Source organism: Rhododendron vialii, chromosome 8a (assembly GCF_030253575.1).
Source record: "Rhododendron vialii isolate Sample 1 chromosome 8a, ASM3025357v1".
Taxonomy (NCBI): domain Eukaryota; kingdom Viridiplantae; phylum Streptophyta; class Magnoliopsida; order Ericales; family Ericaceae; genus Rhododendron; species Rhododendron vialii.
This window is the reverse complement of record NC_080564.1, coordinates 3,321,690-3,341,749: the sequence shown is the minus strand read 5'-3', so window position 1 is coordinate 3,341,749 and position 20,060 is coordinate 3,321,690. Positions and strand designations below refer to the sequence as shown.

General features: G+C 37.4%; 1 protein-coding gene and 1 non-coding gene across 2 annotated transcripts; both read right to left on the bottom strand.

The window, feature by feature from the left end:
- Positions 1–390: 390 nt before the first annotated feature.
- LOC131298351 (RNA cytidine acetyltransferase 2-like) lies at positions 391–18,276 on the bottom strand. The gene is made up of 25 exons (XM_058323759.1): positions 18,004–18,276; positions 17,816–17,904; positions 16,156–16,306; positions 15,935–16,057; positions 15,572–15,736; positions 13,792–13,902; positions 13,575–13,708; positions 13,396–13,489; positions 12,102–12,197; positions 10,093–10,229; positions 9,835–9,926; positions 8,555–8,675; positions 8,384–8,471; positions 8,172–8,271; positions 8,038–8,090; positions 7,154–7,315; positions 7,021–7,058; positions 3,661–3,757; positions 3,168–3,347; positions 2,973–3,081; positions 2,765–2,834; positions 2,517–2,661; positions 2,009–2,137; positions 1,293–1,419; positions 391–643 (listed from the first exon to the last, which is right to left on the bottom strand). Exons 1-24 carry the CDS (start codon positions 18,106–18,108, stop codon positions 1,327–1,329), a joined length of 2,682 nt encoding a protein of 893 aa, XP_058179742.1. The 5' UTR covers positions 18,109–18,276; the 3' UTR covers positions 391–643; positions 1,293–1,326.
- Positions 11,671–11,778, bottom strand: LOC131299361 (small nucleolar RNA snoR100). Its single transcript, XR_009190746.1, has one exon. It is a non-coding gene; the product is annotated as a small nucleolar RNA snoR100 (small nucleolar RNA).
- Positions 18,277–20,060: the final 1,784 nt, after the last annotated feature.

Here is a 20,060-nt window from a genome sequence, read left to right as displayed (position 1 = left end):
CCAAAATTTACGGGAACATAATAATTACATTGACTTTTTGTTAATTTTACCATTTTACCCGACAAGTAGTAGTCTGTCATGTCAAATCAAGTTTAAATTTTAAATATGAAAGGAAGAAAATGAGGTATAAAATGGTACTATGACATCCAAAAATGAAAAGTTTTGAAACAAACACATTATTTTGAAACATCCCAAAAAGAAATAAGGGCCTACCAAAGTGAGACGGAGGGAGTAATTATTTAGTATCTACCACTTGAGCTAATCATTTGGGCTTATGCGGACCCATCATTAGAACTCCCTGCAATTATAGGAAAATTTATTTTGTGGTCTTGGGATACCGCCACATGATACCCACGTGGCGGTGCCCACGTGCATATATCACAATAGATATTGTATCGGAAGCATCTTTGCCCATGAAATTCCCAAGTTCAATTATATCAACATATCATATCAAGCAACTGCAAAGACATATGGTCGCGAAAGACATGCAACACAACGTATATGAAGGCCACAAAAAGACAACAAAGTTCTAAGTTCACCAATTCAAAATCAAATAAGGAACACCAAGAAATGATAATTTCCAGCATCTTCAGAATTTGATCCTTGCATGTGCCTCTCCCTCAGTCATCAACCACCTCAAACTCTAAAAGTGAAAAACAATGTTTAGTAAGAGAAGTCATAGTTAGAAGATCACATTACAAAAGTTCAATGCAATAAAAGAAAGTTGAGTTGCATGGATGAACCTTCCTAATCCTTTGGAAAATCAACACATTCTTGTAAAGTGGGGTGTTTCTGCTGTATGTTTGAAGCATTGCCCTTCTGTTTCTATTTTTTACTTTAATTGTCAGTTCTTGGCTAGTTTTGCCTGGAATGTTACTCCCCTTCTCTTTTTTCTTAAGTGCTTCTTGGTTTTTGTAGGACTCTCAAATCTATCCCCTCAGTCCACGTCCCTTGGTTAAAATAGAAAATCGAGTCACAAGATTTATGCACATAATTTTTATACAAAATGATGCCATCACGCTGCCAACTAAAATTCTCAAGAGTAATCAAACACCCATGATTCCGCTAATCATTAAAGAATTGCTGCGGAAAATGTCCTAAATGGAATTTAGCATAACAACTTATGTGTATCACTGTATCCTAATCCAGCTTCCCAAAATATACCTCAAACTACTTGTTAGATATGCAACTCAATTCTAGCCATGTTTTCTACAATGAAACCAGAAACCACTTCATAGTACTAGAAAGGATTGGGGATTCCATGATATATATCTTAAATAAATCCAGCTTACCATCCTTTCTTGAGGTAAACTTTGCTCAAATTCTTCAATTTAGAATATCATACAAATATCTGTAGATCTTCGTCATAACTTCCCTGAACAAAGACAATATTTGCTCCTTTTCTATGTTCATCCTTCCCTGTCATGAGACAAACCCATTAAACTTCCAACAAAATGTCCAAATCATGTTGGATGAACCACAAGAAAGAAACAAATAAGAGAGAAAACTAAGCTCAGTCTCGCACTGCTTTAAAGTACAAAACATATTAATGAAAGGATAACACTTGTGCCGTGGGCCTTGACCATTCAGTATAGTTGCAGTAACTTTTCTCAACTTTTTCAAGGTAAAAAAGAAACATGCATGCAAGTGGTAGCACCTACAATTGTCAACTAATCCATGCAATTGATTCATTGCTTTGCTCGGACCCCTTTTGAGCTTCGATCTGTGACTTCAGGGGTCACGATTTGCAAGTTACATGTTTTTGCAATCGAGCAATTCTTTGACTTGGGACATCCTTCAACCTTTAATTACTAATTTTGGCTTGCTTTGATCGATGATTTGGGTTCTGGACAAGAGCTTGGGCTTCTGACATGGTTTGGATTTGCACCCTCAGGCTAGATTGCAACATTGCAATGGAAAGTAGAACTCAAAGAGGGTGTGCCATTATGAAAAAGCAAAAGAGATGATAAATCTTCAAAAAGGGAGAAGGAATATGGATTGTTCAGACCTCAATACATGCAATATCCTGCAGCTGCAAGCCCATGCACATTAAAACAAAAGCTTCGAGGTGTGATAAGGTCACTGGAAGCTTCTCCACAAAATAGAGCCTAGCAAGGACTGGAAGCAGATGGATGACCTGCACATTGCAAGGAAAGATGATCCTACCACTGGCCCGCTGGTATGTTCTAGCTTCCATTTACCACCAAAATGCATGCCAATGTTTTGACAAACGGAATGAGCAAAAAATGATATTTTCACAACAATATCAGAGAGAACATAGTAAAAGATCAGATGCTAATGGGTTCTCCAGAAAGAACATTTAACGCCATATAACTGAAAGAGTAGGGTTTTTTTTTTTTTTCCAAAAGAACTGATCTCATCATCTCCATTATAGTTAGGAATAGGATTTTAGACTCAAGAAACAGTCACTCTGCTTGGTTCCCATTTTTGAGAGTAACTTTTAACTCTCGGTATTGTGAAAAAATTCAAAAGTTAATCTGGGTAAAAATTCTAACCACTTTATAATCTTTACGATGACTGGTGTAAGCTTCCAGCAGCTTCAAATCATCTGAAGAAATCCAAGACTTCACCACCATTTTACATTCTTCTGATGATATTGAAGGATCACCTTCAGAGAAGTTAATTTTTGGATCCAATATGCTACATGAGAAAAGAGAGATAAGTGAGTGCATTCACATTCAACATGTGAAAACCATAGTCCAGTAGAAAAAACACGTGGAGACAGAAGTCTGGTAGAATTTACCTCATGGCAAGCTTGTTATCTAACTCCCGAAAGTACATGGGCAAAAGTCCCACAAACCGCCATTTGAAATCTGTGAAAGATCAAAGAAGTTAAAATTTAACCATTTTCGAAACCAGGTAAGCAAGAAGTCTACCGACCCAAAAAAGAGAGAGGAAGGAATGAGAAGGAAAATTAACCGTGTCTGTTTTCCACAGAAAAAAGGACTTACCCTGATAAAATGAAGTAAGTAAACCCACTAGGCCATTTCCAGTGTTTTCAATGTCGGCAGTGTTTAATGGCTTAAGGACAATGCAGCTGTGCTCTCCAGTCACAATATCCTGAAGCATTAGAAATGGTCATTCAACCAAAAGTAATGGTTCTAAGGATCTGAGCCAAAATATAAAAAACTCAAGAATATATTTACTGGATGGTAACAGATGTAGAAAGGATTAAACTTCAGTTTCTTCCAGAACCGGAATAGATCAGCACCAAGCCCGAAAGAAGCACCAATGTAATGTATCCTTTCAGGTAAACGTTCACGAAGATCAACAAACAGAGGGGGTAGATTCTTCCTTGAAGTTATTGTTTCCTCTGGCAATGAAAACTGCAAGTTTTGGCGATTTTTTAAACGGATGCAACATAACTAACATGTACAAAACCAAGAGAAAACATCCACAGCTAGGAAAATCAGTGCATCTCCTTTGGCACAACATGCACACGTCCAGAGAATGCAATTCTCTAGTAGCTTAAAACAAATTCACAAAATGGAAAGATCAATGACCCCTCTCAGCAAAACAAATCCACACACATCACATAGACAGGGGAACACAGAGAGAAAGGAAAGGAATGTGTCGAACTCTATAAGCTACCCCTCCTCCCAAGTGTCATAAAATTTAAGTATTCAGCAAAAGACAAACCTCTTTGGCAGCTTCTCCCGCATTGACCTGTACATTTACACCATCGGCTTTCTTAATGTCTAATTCAGTAATATCAGTTAACTGGCCTTCATAATACCTGAAAATGATAAAAGCATATCTTCATTAAAGATAATAATCAATAAACCAAGGCAAAAAAATCATGTGAAGAAGAAGAACGCCTTGCAATCAATTGAGAATAAGATGACAGGGTTACAAAAATTAACTAACATAAGCATCCAAATGATAAATAGGTTATTTCCCTTCATACAGAAACGGGCTACTAATCAATACTGAGAACCCTGCTCTTGCTCTCGTCAATCTATAGGAAACCAGGAGTTTGGTAACAAAAATCCCTTATAGTGAGTTACGAGTAATTTGAAGAATTGCAGCAATAAAATTATTGTTCCCAAGGTGTAGTAACAGGCTCTCCACTTCTCTTTGGCCCTTTCTTTTGAATGATTCTGAAATCAGATGCACTTTCTGTTCTTGTTGCAAAGGTCCGGAAGTTTAAACTATAATTTCAAGGCAGTTCAGACAGTCGTGACTGTCACTTGGGACACAAGACACATTATATGATGAGGATGTCCCAGATCTACAATACTATGTATTCTCACACAAGTCTCCAACTGCTACACTAGGTGCATGTATTCGTTTCAGCAACTTGTGAACCTAGGGCGTACTAGTTCAAATGGTTTTCGTTCATCTATAAACCCAGGTAAATGTAGGCAAAAAGGGGGGCACTACTTTTAACCTTTTTTAATAAGTAATAATAATACTTTTCTAAATAATATTGCTTTGTTGACCATAAATAAACATAACTCCCAGAATTCTCAACAATGTGTTAGCTTCTTAAATACTGAAATTGCTTTTGTTACAATCCACAAGGTTGTCTGCAAGAAAATACTACCAGTTTATTCATTAAACCTCTTTGAGTTTTGACACAATTTTACTTCAATAAAGCATAGTGTGAAACTTTGTCAAGAATATCCAGAGGATACTTAGAAGTTAAAATGTGATGATGCCACTCACTCTTGGCACTTCGAATAATCTGGTTAATTTAATAGTATCTTTAACTCAAAACACTTTATACATTGTTCCGTACATGCATTCATGCCTCCTGGTCAGTAACTTTGTACTGAAGTACAAGTTTTTGGGAATACGGAAACTTACTGGTTACTACTACTCTCATGAATTCTTTCATCTCTGAAAATGCTGTACTTCAGCCAACATTTCTTAATATAGATAAATTTCATTCCACCACATATCGCCATGAGTTCCAAGTTTCACTTCGATTGCCTGCACTCTTTGTTCGAGTTCATTTCTATTACTCCTACCGCTCTTTATTGGTGTCTAAAAGATTGCTCTTTCAAGCAGATGACCAACGGGTCTAACTCAGAGCGAAGTAAAACCTGAAGCTGCGAAGTGTGAGACACTGAGAACAGGCACTTGGTGGAAATAATGGGTAATTTTATGTTTGTTCCCAGCATTCTGCACCTATCCCGCAAATGTTTAACAGAACCTATGAAGCACGGGTACTTCAGAAATGTCGCCGTACCCGTACCGGGTACGGCGCCGGTACGGCAAAATTTGATTGGGTACTTTTGATAATTTTGCGTACAGCATGGGTACGGCAAGGGTACAGGATGGGTACGGCAAGGGTACGGGATGGGTACGTTTTAGCCCAAAATGATTTTTTTTTAAAATTTCAGGGATTTTTTTGTAAATAATTATAAAATATGGGCTTATTGTGTAATTTTTTTGTCTTTTATATACACACACACGTTTACTGAGTCACTGAGAGAGGCAGCGGTCTAGGGCTCCAAATCGGAACAGAAGACGTAAGTTGTCTCTCTTTTATATACACATACACGTTTACACTGAGTCAATGTTTGTAAGTACTGTTGGTATGTAAGGAACAAGGAACTCGTCTAGCTTTGATCTAGGCACGTTGAACTTGATGTATGAACTTCGAACTTTTATCTATGTTACTTTTTGTTGGTAAAATGGGTTTATATTTCATTTAAAGCAATAAAAAATAGAAAAAAATTATATATCTATTCGCCGTACCCCCGCCGTACCCGTACCCTACTTTTTTGGGGTTTTGCCGTTTCCTGTACCCGTACCGCGTACCGGTACCCGTGCTCCATAGAACAGAACAATAAATGGGAGATGTCTCCTTTAGTTCAGTCTTTGCCCAAATCCATCTACAACCATTGAAATTCAATGTTACAACTTCAAATCTATAAGATACAATATTAATTTCCAATGAAATAAATCCCATATACTAAGCAATTCTAAACCTTTCAGAACAAAATAAGTCACAGAACGAGGTTTATATATAACAAGTCAATATACACATACAAGCACAAATATAACGAGAGAGAGAGAGGGGGGTCCTTATCATGATTTCTACAAATTGTTCCATTCTTCTATGAAAGAATAGATTAATGCTTGGAATGAAGTGTTCCGAAAAGAATTTTCACCTCAAGACGGGGGCAAAGCCAGGATAGGTGGGCCATTAGGAAAGCAAATTTTTGATAAGGGGATATTAAAAAGTATGTTCATTTCTTTATACAGATTGATTTCAACAAATTGAAGATATAAATCTCGAGAAATCGACAAATCGTTGATACCCCTTGTATCAATGACGTGGTATATAATCATGTAACAGTAAAACCACCATGTGCGCAAGCAGAACCCTACAAAACTTAGTATACTACGAGTAAAATTGTTTCTCTATGTTCTCATGATGGGGAAAAAATTGTATCATTTTGCTAAGTGACAATTGTAAAAGAATAATTTTTCATTTTTGCGCAGGGGCCCGTTATGCCACTACCCATGATTGAAAAGGTAAATATACTCTAGAAATAGGGAAAATTTGTCGATTTTTTTTAATTGTAATATATAGTTATCTATAGATTGAAACTTGAAAATATTGCTTACTGGTTTGCAAAAGAAAGTGTCCAAATATACGATGCCATGGACCATGGTCAAATCGTTTAAATTCAACAACATATTATCTCAATTAAAGTAAAGGAATTAGCAATAGGATGACAGATTAACACGTCACATTATCCTAAGTCAATGCAATATTCTTTGAACTATTGTGATATAGTTTCATAGTTTAAGGCATAATCATTACTAAATACTTGACCAGTTAGACTGTAACATTGCAATATCCAGCACAATCATGCATCTATTTTTAACTTTTCACAAGAAACAGTTCACCTAGATTGAAGTTTGCAAACTAAAAAGACGATGGAAACTCCTCAGTTTTGTATTGAATCCAATGGCATTGATACAACTCAAGGAGAATGACGAAGTGAATTTAGAGGCAAGAGTCATAAAGTATCCACAAACCTTGTGAGTTGGTCCAAAGCAGCCGAGCCAAATCCATGCTACAAACAAAAAAAGTGAAGTTGTTATTGTACTGTTTAGGATCATGAGATATTTGTTACTCGGAGTTTTAGGAAGTGCAAGGACAGATAGATACCCCCAATGCATATGGGTGCACGGCTATTCTTACAATACGTGCACCAGAGAGGGAGAGGAAATCAGTGTCCATAAACTCTTCACTAATTTTGCATTTAAGTAGATCCCCAGCAGGTTGACAATGCAGTGCAGAATCCCGAGAACTCTGTCCCTCCAGGCAGACCTGTTTGGTCGAAGATTAAGTGGTGTAAACTTCAACATAACATATTGTGAAAACTTGGAAGAAATCAATGACGTTATCTAAACCCTTCCGGTTCGAAAGCCAGACCAAAATATCGAGCTAGCAGCTTAAGAAGCAAAGGTTTGGACAGTGGTATAGGTGGTGAAAGTGACAACAGATGCTGTAGCCGCTTCAGAACGCACTGATACTAAATGACGGACAAAGTGACTCCGCTATGGCATAGGATAAGAGGCCTATGCACGTGGAAGTAGGTGTCTAGGCAGAAACGCTAGTGAGAGAAAGAAGGTAGGTGGTGTTCATGCCCGAGTGAATACTAAAGTGGGTTAAGATGCACAAGAAGAAAGTCGGGCTGGGAAAGAGTATGTGATTATGGAATATCTTGCCAACCTTACCATATAGTCAATCAAAATTTTATTTTGCAAAGAAAAAGAAAGTCATTGCATATGCAACAAACTGGATAACATGAGAAGCTGAGAACATATTCGATGGAGGGGAAGAAGGAAAATCACTTGATTTATGCTAAATATGTTGTATTCCAATAAAGACGTAAAACTATGCTACAATCATAAATCAAAACAATTTTCCATGTGACCCTTCATAACAACTTCATTTAGGAGAATAAAGGAAAGAAAAATAACGTTGCATAACAAGAGAAAGTAAACAATAAAAACAGCTCTTAAAAAATTGCATATCGAGATACTCACTTGAATTACACAAAGGATATCTGGTAGAATGTTTTCAGATTCATCAACCGGACCTGCATAGAATTTGTCAGTGAATACTTTTTATTTGGAAGAAAGTACACTCGCATATGGGATAAGATACAGAAGAAATATACCCAGTAACACAAATAGGTGGTGTGCTGGAGCATCAGCCATCAATTGTAAGTCATTTGGAGAATTTTTGTATTGAGATGTAACATAAACAGCAACCATCCGCTACAAAATTAATACAAAGGGGAAAAAAAAGTTACAGACAGAAATAGAAGTTGGTAATTAACAAAGGAAATTAGATTAGCTTGTTATAAGTTTCACTAAAGGTTTTAGGTACCTGCAGTAATGCTTCACTTTTTTTGTGGAAGGAGAACAGAGTATCTCTTTCAACATAATACAAATTGCATTCACTGGGATGAGGAAACCTAATAGCTCACCAGAGAGAACACTTTAACACAAGGAGGAACAACCATCTTTTATGTGATGTTAGCCATACACCGATGCTAACCTGCTGATTGGAGGGGCCGAATTGGTAATATCCAAGCAAAGTAAACTGTTGAGCCAAGACTCTACAGGATCTCCACAAGAATATCTGATGGACTCCTGAAGTTCCAATTTCCGAAAACTCCCTAATGTAAAAAGAAGGTTAGAGTAGATGACTGCATGGATTCCACAGTAAAAAGCAGAAGAACTGAAGAGTTTTCGATCATTGATATCAAGTCCTTATGCTGCATAGTGAAGGAAAGGCACATTGACTGTTGCAAAATAATAACTTGATCTTAGACAAGGGAACAGATTATGAACATATTAAATGTTTATGCAGCAGACAAGAAGCACAGTAAAGCAGTAATCAAAATAAGAACAACTTTGTTTTACCATATCCACAGAACTATATACCATGAAGCACAGACATGCCCACTATGACAGACACTGATAGGCGTCCAACACACCTTATAATAATAAATAATAATTTATCTGGAGTCTGGACAGTCAAGGAGATGCCTTGGACATACTTGTCCACTTCCCAAACACACTATGACACATTTGGGGTGTTACTGAGTTTTAAAAAAACACTTCGGTGGCCAATTATAACTACACAAATCAAGGGGCAGTAACTTGGAAACACCCCCTCCCTCCTCATTGATAAAAAAAATCCATTGAACACTAAGAAAACACCCAACCTGGCAACCGACCTCCACCTGCACCAGTTATGGACATCCAAGCATAGGTTTGATGCCTAAAGGGGCCAAGGTATGACTCCTGATCTTCTCTTCACTATCTTTGTCTCATCCTTTTTTCTCTGAACTTAACTACCACTGGACCCTATGAGCTAGCCCATGAAATGTCTTCATGCACCATTCACGGGTTGAGAACAGCCTAAAAGCCTTTTGCTTGATGCATAAGTAGACCATGCAAAAACATTTGGCTACAATCTCAAGATTCCTTCAGAAACCCTATATTTCTTGTCTAATATTGAAATGTGTGATTTTATATCGCTGGTTCACAACATTTTCCATTGTTCATCCCTATCTACTGCTACGATGTTGGAGAAGTTTAAGAAACTCCCCAAACCAATGTAAGTAATTTAATATTATCTGGATTCAGCACTCCTAAAAACAAATGAGTCGATAAACTCTTCCATCACCTAAAAGTGGCTCTGTCATGAAAAAATAAATAAAAAGAACTTGAATCACTTGATGAGCTTTTCTATTAGGATGGCTTCAAGCTTTCGGTAAAGACTTATGAACAGATGAATGCCTTCACAAGTAGAGGCAAAATAATTCATACCATTTTGAATCTCGTTAGAGCCAGAAATGTGGCTCCCCTTTTCCAAATGACTAAGAAGCTTCAGAGTCAAAGAATGACCAGGGCCTTCGTATCTGTATAAAGAAGCACAAGAAAGTGATTCAAAATTATTTCAAATAAAATAGTAAAATACCATCAAAACAAACGAAAGATAAATGCATCAAACAAAAAAATTTCTTATAGAACAAACAAGAAATTGTGAGTGAGGCCCGAGCAAGGATAATAGGAAGCGCAACATACCCATTCACTGTTGATGACAGAAAAACCATATAAGGCCCAAGCAAGGACTGCACTAGTGGTAGGGGAATGGTAGCTGCTTCATCAATAACCAAAAGCTCAACGTGGTGGAGTTCTAAATGGTCGCGGGGCTCTATATACTGTTTCAAATTCACAGTCGGATCAATGATACACAAAATGCCAAGATAACCAAAATTTGAATGTTAGAATGTGCAGCAACCACCCTCCACCAAAAGAACATAACCACAATATGAAGAACAAGAGATCCACACCATGCATCTACTTGTTTTCCCACGAAAGTGAAACCAGTGAGGAAAATCGTATGCAAGTTATTTGGCCATCCAGATAACCCATTGATCATTCTATGAGTATTCAACTTTCATGTGAATGTTCAATATGTTTGGATAGTAGCCTATAAGAAACAAACAATGGGCATGACATACCCAGTAAATCGGACAATTCGGACTCCATGCATAGGTTGCATTGTAGTGGTAGCAACTCAAAAATTTGACGTTAACCATTATAAAGGTAAATAAAAGTCAGCACAGGGGGTGAATATGGGTAGGCTCGATGAAAGGATGCAGCTTTCATAGCAAAGGGAACAGGGGATGCAACAAGAAGGGTTATGGTGGTTTTGATCACTGTCATTGTAAGGCAAGTTATGTAGTTCACAGTTCGTAAAGGTTTCCTTCACAAATGCAAATATCCATTCTTGCGGTTTAGAAAGGGAAAGAGAGAGAGAAGAGAGATCTGAAATTACAAAAACAGATTGAACATTAACCGGATTGGCATATCCTCTAATCCAAGTGCCAAATGCAACTTTTCTTGATATTGTAATCTAGGCAATATAACACCAGAACGTCCTTGTCCATGGATTAAAATAAACAGCCACCATCCAGAACAAAGCTTTGATTCTTTCAATTACTTCATAACTTCAAGAAAACTGATTATGGTAGCAAACTCAGCACATTGAAACTTCTGTACTCTCAACAAGGGTGCCAAAAGGATGCCAAAGTGTCAAATTGTGTCCCACTTGTATCTTTTTCTTTCTGGACGCATGCCAATGACACAAGACCACTATCCAGCCACAGAAACAGCAGAAGCAGAAGCAAGAAGCAGAAGAAAGGAAATAAAACACGGTTCTATTGGGTGAAGCAGAAAACAGAAAATAAAACAACCGAATTGGCAAGAACATAGGAGTAAATCAGCCAAAGCACCCAGTTTAGGACGAAATGACTGGTTGATTACAAAGATAAAAGCTTTGAGGTCTTACCCAAATGTTATGCGAGTAAAATTTTCACAGTAGCTTGTGGGACATATTTTAGCCATATAAATGCCAAAGAAAAAATGTAATTCTGCCTACATCCAACTTGTGAAGTGGCGTGGCTAAATTATGATATACTTGATATACAACATAAACAACATAACATAACCCATCTAGTCCCCACTCATTGGGGGTATGGGCGGGGGATGATTGAAGACAGACCTGACTTTTGGCAATATATGCACAAAGTGGCTGCTCTCAGAATACCATTGAAATAGTTGCCCCCCTAACCTCCAAGAACCGAGGAGCTACAGGGACGCTTTGTTGTAGAACCATGCCCCCAAATCAAAGCTAAATGGCATCAGAGAGGGCAAGCCTAGAGACCCAAATCAATTTATGTGCACATTACCATGCTTCCTTCATTAATAGTCCAGAGCATCGGTATGCACAAGTATGATATACTTGATATCCAGGACTTAAATTAAATGAAACACATCAAGGTTTCTGAGTTTCATCACAGGTCAAAACAAAACTCAGAAGAGATGAATAAAGCATGAGAAAAAATAACGAAGGCCAATGCACCAAGAAAGGGTACACCATTTCAATTAAGTTTCGCATGTGGTGCAATTTAAAAGGTAAATATCATCTGTGTTTGTGTATGCAAGTAAATTTCGGGAATAAACAAATTGACGAGCAAAAAATAAGATAATAAATGACAAATTGCATAGTCTGTCACAAATCTATTTACCTGAACTCTTTGTCTATGGTTCTTGAATATATCTATCTGTGTTACTGCTTTGCCACACTTAGGATTGCTACTTCTGCGTTTATAATGAATATGCTCCTGGAAGGAGGAAAAACAAAAATTAAAAGGAAAATAAATAAGGAAATGAATAATACTTAGAAGAACGAATTTACTCCAAACGAATCAACTAAATTGGAGATAAAATGGAATTCAGGATTCAGATCACTGAAGGCGTAGAGCATACGACATAACGCAAAAGACAAGTATAATAAAATTCCCGAACAGAAAGCAAATGACACAATTTCTAATTCCCAAAACATTGTACACTCATGTGCAGACAAAAGAAATTTCGTACATGTAGTCCTTCCAGATCTTTCTTTTTTTTTGGTCAAACGGAAATATCCTTCCCAGATCTTTCGGCGACGTGAAAATGCTTATATGCAGCAAGATCAGCCCTATGATTAATGCATTTGTGCTCACTTGGTTTTCAAACCATTTCCCACCACCGGGATCACATGCACCACTTACCAACATAATCCAGTCCTGGAAAAGTTGTATGTTCTTAATGACAGAGAAGTACTTCAGTGACTCGTGAGCAAGTTTTTCAAGATACCTGACAGACACCAGAATCTCTGGATAAAAGAGGCATAACAAGAGGCCTGACAAGCTGGCTTTGAGTTACTTTCAGAGGAAGAAAACACATAGCCCAAGGACCATAGTATTTCATAATAAACCTCCCCTTAGTTCTACATATTGGGTCCCCTTCCGAATTGGATTTCCACTAAGGTTGGGATAGCTGGACTTCAAGAAAAAAACATTCACTTCTAAGAAGCTGAATCCATGTCAGGCACCATATCTTGAAATCAAGAGTCAAAGTTGCGCCACTAAAGAATGCATAGGAATTAGGATGTTATTTTGCAAAATTAGTCAATGGGCTTTTGTTGGAAGTCTGGTTATTAATGACTTCCATTGTTCTTGTTTGTTTCAAGATAACATCACACTTTTGTCGAATAACCTTTTCTTCAGCAAATGAAAAAAAAAGGTATCCGTACAAACCATGTAATCACAAACCCAGAGCACACACAAATTAGATACAAGAACACATAGAAGTCAATGTAAACAACATATAGCATCTGAATTTCAAAAAAAGAGTATTCAGAAGGATGGACCAATTTATCTAAAACAGAAATGTAAACATCAAATTCCCAAAAGCCTAAAAGAAGTTGCGATATGAATGATAATACACACAACATGCTCGTCGCTACATTTATCAATCATTACATAAGGAAAGACCAACCTCGTATTCCAGCTCCTGCAATCCCCGACAAATGAACTCAAATAGGGACTTCAAATTTTCCGGTGTAGGAGCAGTTACAAAGATATTTGAGTACCTACATACAGTCATAAGGTCTTTAGAGAAGGAGATAATAAGAGGAAACTGAAATATACAGCTTTTTCATCCTGCGTGTAACACACCCAGCAGCAATAGCTCCTGCAATTCCTAAACCAAGAGCCGCTGATTTCCCTCGCCCACGTGCTGCAGTAAGTGCAGTAGTACTCTGAACTTTCTCGTCCAAGATAGCATCCAGGAATGTAGAAACTGCTTTACCCTATTTTACAATAACAAGCAGATAAGCATCGTCACTCCCTTCAATAAATTTTCCCATATGATGACTATAACATGGATATCTACCTGATCAAATGTTGTACACATCCCAACCAATGGACCAACAGGGAAAACATCAAGAAGCTGCTCCTTTAAACTCAATAAGTCTTGCTCTGCTCCCGGGAGAGACTCCTGGTCCTTCATCGAATAGAAGTAGAGAAACAATAACGAAAGTTTTGGGGAAAATAAGGACCCAAATTTGCACACAAATATCACCAAATTACAGCCAATAACTGAGCAAAATTGCAGCAGAAACGCAGCAGTAACAGATCAAGTTTTCAGCACACTATCAAGCTACAAACATGCAGTTTTCCGGCAACAAAACAGAGCAGAAAATTTCAAGAGTAACAAGACTTATCTGGGCACTAGAAATGCAGATTTCTTTCGCTTGATTAAAGCTTTACAAAGCCTTCTTGCTTCTTCACCTTCAAACACAGCACACACCCCACTCTTTTTCCTTCACTCTTTTCTATCTCGTTTTTTTTTTACCTTACAAAGAACCAAGAAAAACACACAGCCTTACCTCTGTACAAAGTTCTAGAGTCTAGACCCACTTTTTAACATATTACATATTAAGTACAAAAGTATACAGATATTACATAAAAGCCCCCCAAAAATAAGACAATGAAATACCCAAATTGGGTTTACACTTGACATATTTCTAACAGAAAGGAAACTGGATTCACATGGTACCACCAAAGGGAAAAAATTACAGTAACCTATAGTACAAATTTGACACCACCTAGGATACCTTCTTAAAGTAAATCTTCTGCAATTGACACCACACGTGATGCACTGACTAATACTTACTACGAACCTACAGAAGAGCACAACAGATTTTGAAAATGGGTTTCAATTCCTCAAAACTATTCTTGAATATCTTTCCTATCCTACCATTCAAAAGAATGCAGCATAGCATATAAGCAAAAATCGTAATTTTATGACCACTAAAAGTGGACCTCGATTACTTGAAGTTGCATATTTTTTTGGTAAGTCTAAAAAAATGTAAATGTAGACAGACTAAGAAGCACGAATGTGGACACGGATATCTAAGACATGGATACATTGATGCGGCATCATAATAAGAATTTAAGACATGAAAAAAAGGGACACAACAATTAGTAAATGGTCCGATATGTAGGCGAAACAATAACAGATACTGGATTTTTACATGATATCTTCATTCATGATTTACATATTAGCTAAACAGTTTTTTCTACGTCAAAATGTTTTTCATTGTGTTTGGGTAACAGCAAAGAGCTATTTTGACAGTCTACGCACTTGAAAGCAAGTGCAAACATTTAGGTTAAGAAACATCTTCGTAACAAATTTGAATGTTTAGATTTAAAATTTGCAAAATTAATGAAAATAAAGGGCAACTAAATAGGTATCTCTAGAAATTGATTTTCTTGAATCACATATCACAAATCAATGTCTTCAGTACCTTAACCGTAATTCTTTTGTGTCTGGGTCAAGGAGAGACATGAGATCCCCAAATGTCCGAAGCTTGTCTGGTCTCAAAATAAACTTAATAGGACACACTTTAGTGTTTGCTACATGTTAACGCCAACACACCTCGACCACCCACTTAGAAGTTAAAGTGTTGTGCTTGTTATTGAATGGATAATAAAGTCAAGTAAACTTCTTGATAGGATAAGTAACAAAACATAAGGCCAATACCGCTATTAAATTAAATGACAAAACAATATGCACAGTTTTCACTGCATCATGTATACTTACATCACTAAAATAAGTTTCAAAGAATTGCAAAATAAAAGAAGTTGTCCAGGTTTTAGCATAAGCTTGCCTCGATAATGGAAGATACAGTTGTCAACTTCATATGTGATGAGATTGGTAGAATGTTAAGCTCATCATCCATAAACAGGCATGCTTTGCATAATGCAAGAGAGAGCAAAAGCCGTTCATTGAAACGAGAATAATATGTTTCTGTTCTATACCTTTCATGAACATCCTGCAAAACAAAATATAATAATGTAAAATGAATATAGCGAAAATATTGACATGGAAAATGAAATCATCAATGCTTATATATATATATATACACACACATAGAGAGAGAGAGAGAGAGAGAGAGAGAGAGAGAGAGAGAGAGAGAGAGAGAGACCAAACATGTACAAATCACAGGACAAGGATAGGGTTAGTAACTAACCCTAACCATGGTACATAGACTTCTTTGAGAATCAAGCGAACCAAGAAGCAACACCACCAAACCACCACCTTCCACTGTCTCAATGGTTCTTGCAAGGATATTAGGTGTCAAATCCTCTAAGTCCTGAATCCATTGAAACAAAAACTCTGTCGCACCGCAAATATATGAAGTAAGTTGATACGTGTTGACACACAGGTATTATGGATAAGAAGAGACCTAACCTGTACGATGCACATGCCATATGTTTTTCCAAGGATTCTATCAGATTCTGCGTACAAGCAGTAAGATATGGCCCCACTTTCAAGGAAAAGTGAAAATGCATCAACCTTTTCAGGATCTAGAAGACCCCTTTGCATTATCTTCTCAATCTCGCTGACAATAAAGTAGCAGAATAAGAACATTATAATGATCGACATGATAAAGTACAGGCCTTAACACTACAAGGATAAGAAGAATTATGTTCAAAAGAGAGGAAACGCAAAACATAACCATTTGCATGCACATGCAGCGAATCCAAACAATACCATCTTGAACCCAAAGTATGAACCGCAGCCTAAGCTTCAAACAACAAAAACCTTATATTGGTCTCAGCCCATCGAATGGACTGTCTTAGAGCCGTCAAAGGCAATCCCTTTCAACACTAGCTTGGAGTTCCTTTCACAGTACACAACTCCGATCTATAAAGTATTCTTACCATATTTGCCGAACATAAAGCCACAATACAGAACTTCCCCTGCCGTGCTCTTGTCAAAAGATCATCCTCCAATGCTGTCTAAGATCCATTTCTAAATTGAAGCAGGCTACGATATACGATTACGTGCTCAATAGATCTTATGGAAATGTTAAGTTACAACAAAGGAGATGACACTGATTTTAGTAATATGGAGCCAATTGATAACCTTAATATATCAACTATAATGGTATAGTAGTATATCAACTATACAGCCAAAGAACTCAGTCCAATAGTTGGACGTAAGTTTACGAAAAGACAACTGATTAAAAAATAAAAGTAACACGGGGAATTATGAGAATCCAAGGGATCAACAAGCAAATCACAACAAAATCCTTTTGGCAAAAGCAGCAAGGGCTACCCAAGCTTCTCTGTTACATGTTTGACGTAGTTGCAATGTTTCAAAATAACTACCTTTACGCCGACAATTGATAGGAATAAAAGATTTTCAGCACATTTTTAGGAGAGAAGGAAGAGATATGTGACCAACATCTGTCAGATAAGAACATGGAACCTAAGAAGAATTCAACCCAGCTCTAAAGAATGGGAAGTCAACACCACTGAGGGAGACTGTTTTAGAATTTGTTCTACGTGTGTCACACCGATACAAGACGCCCCTTGTCTTTTGGAAATTTTAGGCCCTGTAGTTAGAAGATACAATTTCAATGTAAACGATAATCGATGGGCTTAAAGGACTCTCACTTTCCTTCCCTCTTATTTCAACTTCTCACCTCTATCTTCTTTACTCCTCTCCTACATGAGTGGCGGAAGCAACCACAACACCCTCCCTCAGTTCTTTTCTCTACTCCAATATTTTTTCCTTCCTCTTATCTTCTTGTCTTTTCTCCCTATTCTCCTTTTCTGTCCTATGTCTTTGAGGGAATACCAGGAGCCAATAATTGCTGATCACAAGCTGCAATTATATATAGGAGTCGCTGCTTAGAATGTTTCATTTGGATATCTAATGTCCTATACTCCTATCAGAGCTTAAAAACTATTTGATGGTCAAATATTCTCATCAACCTAGCTATATTCTTTTCCATACGGCAACGTTCAAAACCAATTTTCGTTTAGTATGCATTTTGCTTGTGAAAAGACTCACAAAAAAAAACTAACAAATTTACACTCAATTATCAGAGTAGTTAATGTACCTGATTGGTTCGAGTTCCTTGTAACACCATAAGATGGTAGGGCGAGATTTATTGACCACCTCACTCAACACGCAGTGGAGATTGACAACCTGAAGGACGCACGTTAATCGTTATTATCAAAACTCATAGAGCCAAGAACAGTAGATGAATAAAGAATAACAATAGCCACGTCGAAGTAAGAACTGAACCTGATCCTGTGATTTATCTCCAACAATGACGAATATGGACCGATTCCTTGTCTTTACTCCATTTTCAATCAACTTCCTAATGCGATCATCAACCTCCTTCCTCATGATGTACCTGAAAATAAGATGGATAACAAACAGTATATGAAAAACGAATTCCGACTTGTTAAATTCTAAGCAAGCTAAGCACAGATCCCATCTCTTAAACAGGACAACTCAGTAGAAGATCCAGTTGGTTTCGAGCAAAAAATCAAAGACAATCACTGTGATAACCCCATGTACACTAGCAGAAATGATACACCCACCGCCTCTCACCCCCGCACGCGCGCCTGGCCCACTCCGGCTACCGGATGGCCGATCCGAGCCGTCCAAAAATTCTATAAAAAAAACGAGTGGACCTATGCGAGAATCAACGGCATCTGACATGTGTAGGTGTTCGATCCGAACTTTCAAAAATCAGATGATCCAAGCCGTTAAAAAATGGAAGATTGTGAAATACAGATACAGAATTACTTCTACGTATAGAATTGCTTCTACGTTCCTTTGGCGCACAAATTTTTTCAAAGGGCAAGAATCCATTTGTGAAATACAGATACAGAAATAGCAGAGCATTGCCACAGTTCTATAAGCATTCTTAAGGAATGATTAGGGGGAAAAACAGTACTCCGCTTCAGAAAATAGCCAAAATTTTTGAGAAAATACTCGGTTACTAATTCAAAGTGCACCAAGAAGCAGGGCCGGACCTCAGCAGAAGCCTAGAAGCTACCGCATCAGCCCCCGAAAAATCGCTACAAATATACACTTCTATTTACTAGACCCCAAAATATTTTAATGAAGTATCGACGGTACCGTATTGAAGTATCGACAGTACCGTATGAAACAACAAAACAGAGAGAGAGAGAGAGAGACCTGTATTCTCACAAAAGAATGCATAGACGTATTTTTTTTTTTGGAAAAAATCCCCAGAAAGACTCCAACAGTTAAGCACAGAAGACCTGATGTTTATTGAGAACTAAAAAACCTCAAGAGACCCAAACTACCCATCGACACGAGAAAATACAAGTTCTCTACCGTATGAAATAACAAATCAGAGAGATAGAGACCTGTATTCTCATGAAAGAATGCACATATGTGTATTTTTTAGAAAAAACCCCATAAAGACTTCATCAGTTAAGCACAGAAGGCTGATGTTTATCCAGAACTAGCAACCTCAAGAGACCCAAAAACTACCCATTGACACGAGAAAAACTACAAGTTCTTTGAATCATCTGAGGAGATACTAATCAAGCTTAAACGGAAGCCATATGTACGATCAAGTCGATCACCCCTAAACTGTAGCCCCATTGATTAGAGAATACTAATCGTAACTTCAGATGAGGGAGATTAGAATATACCTGAGTCCTGACCGCTCTGGAGCTAGAGAGAGAGACTCTCTAGAGTGGAGCTATAGAGAGAGAGAGAGAGGGGATGAGAAATGGAGTGAAGAGAGAGGCGGCAAATATAGAGTAGCTCAACGTTAGGAGTGCACACGGCGCACGTTAGCAACGACGGTTACCAACAATGGGTACACGTTTCATCACAGGTTGATGGCCGGTAAAAGTTTTCATCATTGCGGGTTAGTCCTGCTATATGCACGACAAAACCCATTTCTTGTGCCCCAATCCAGGCCCTTCTTACAAAAATAAGTATTTATTTTCATATTTTAAATTTAAAAATAATATGTTTACGAAAATAAAATTTCAATTTCTTTGACGTCGTTTAGAACCTGCCATCGAAATCTTTCAAACAAACATATTTTTTAATTTCAATAAGGTCCATTATTGTAGAGCTTAAAAGTTACAAAAAAAGTTCTTATTTGAAAATAAGTGCATTCCGATGGGCACGAGGGCCCACTCCGAATATCACATGAATGATTTAAGCTGTTCAATAATTTTTTAAAAATCGACTTGGTTCGAATAAAAATCAGCTCAATTTTTGTATGTGTAGGTGCTCGATCCAATATTTCACTTTTTCATTCATATTACATTATCCTAAAATCTGAATTAAAAAATGAAAGATTG

Bases quoted from the DNA above. Each gene is read 5' to 3' on its own strand.
- LOC131298351 (XM_058323759.1), bottom strand. From the start codon at position 18,108: ATGAGGAAGGAGGTTGATGATCGCATTAGGAAGTTGATTGAAAATGGA. The intron at 8,472-8,554 runs GTTAGCATCGGT...GTGAGCTATTAG, and splicing joins TCGGCCCCTCCAATCAGCAG to GTTTCCTCATCCCAGTGAAT. The intron at 8,091-8,171 runs GTATATTTCTTC...AATTCTATGCAG, and splicing joins CCACCTATTTGTGTTACTGG to GTCCGGTTGATGAATCTGAA.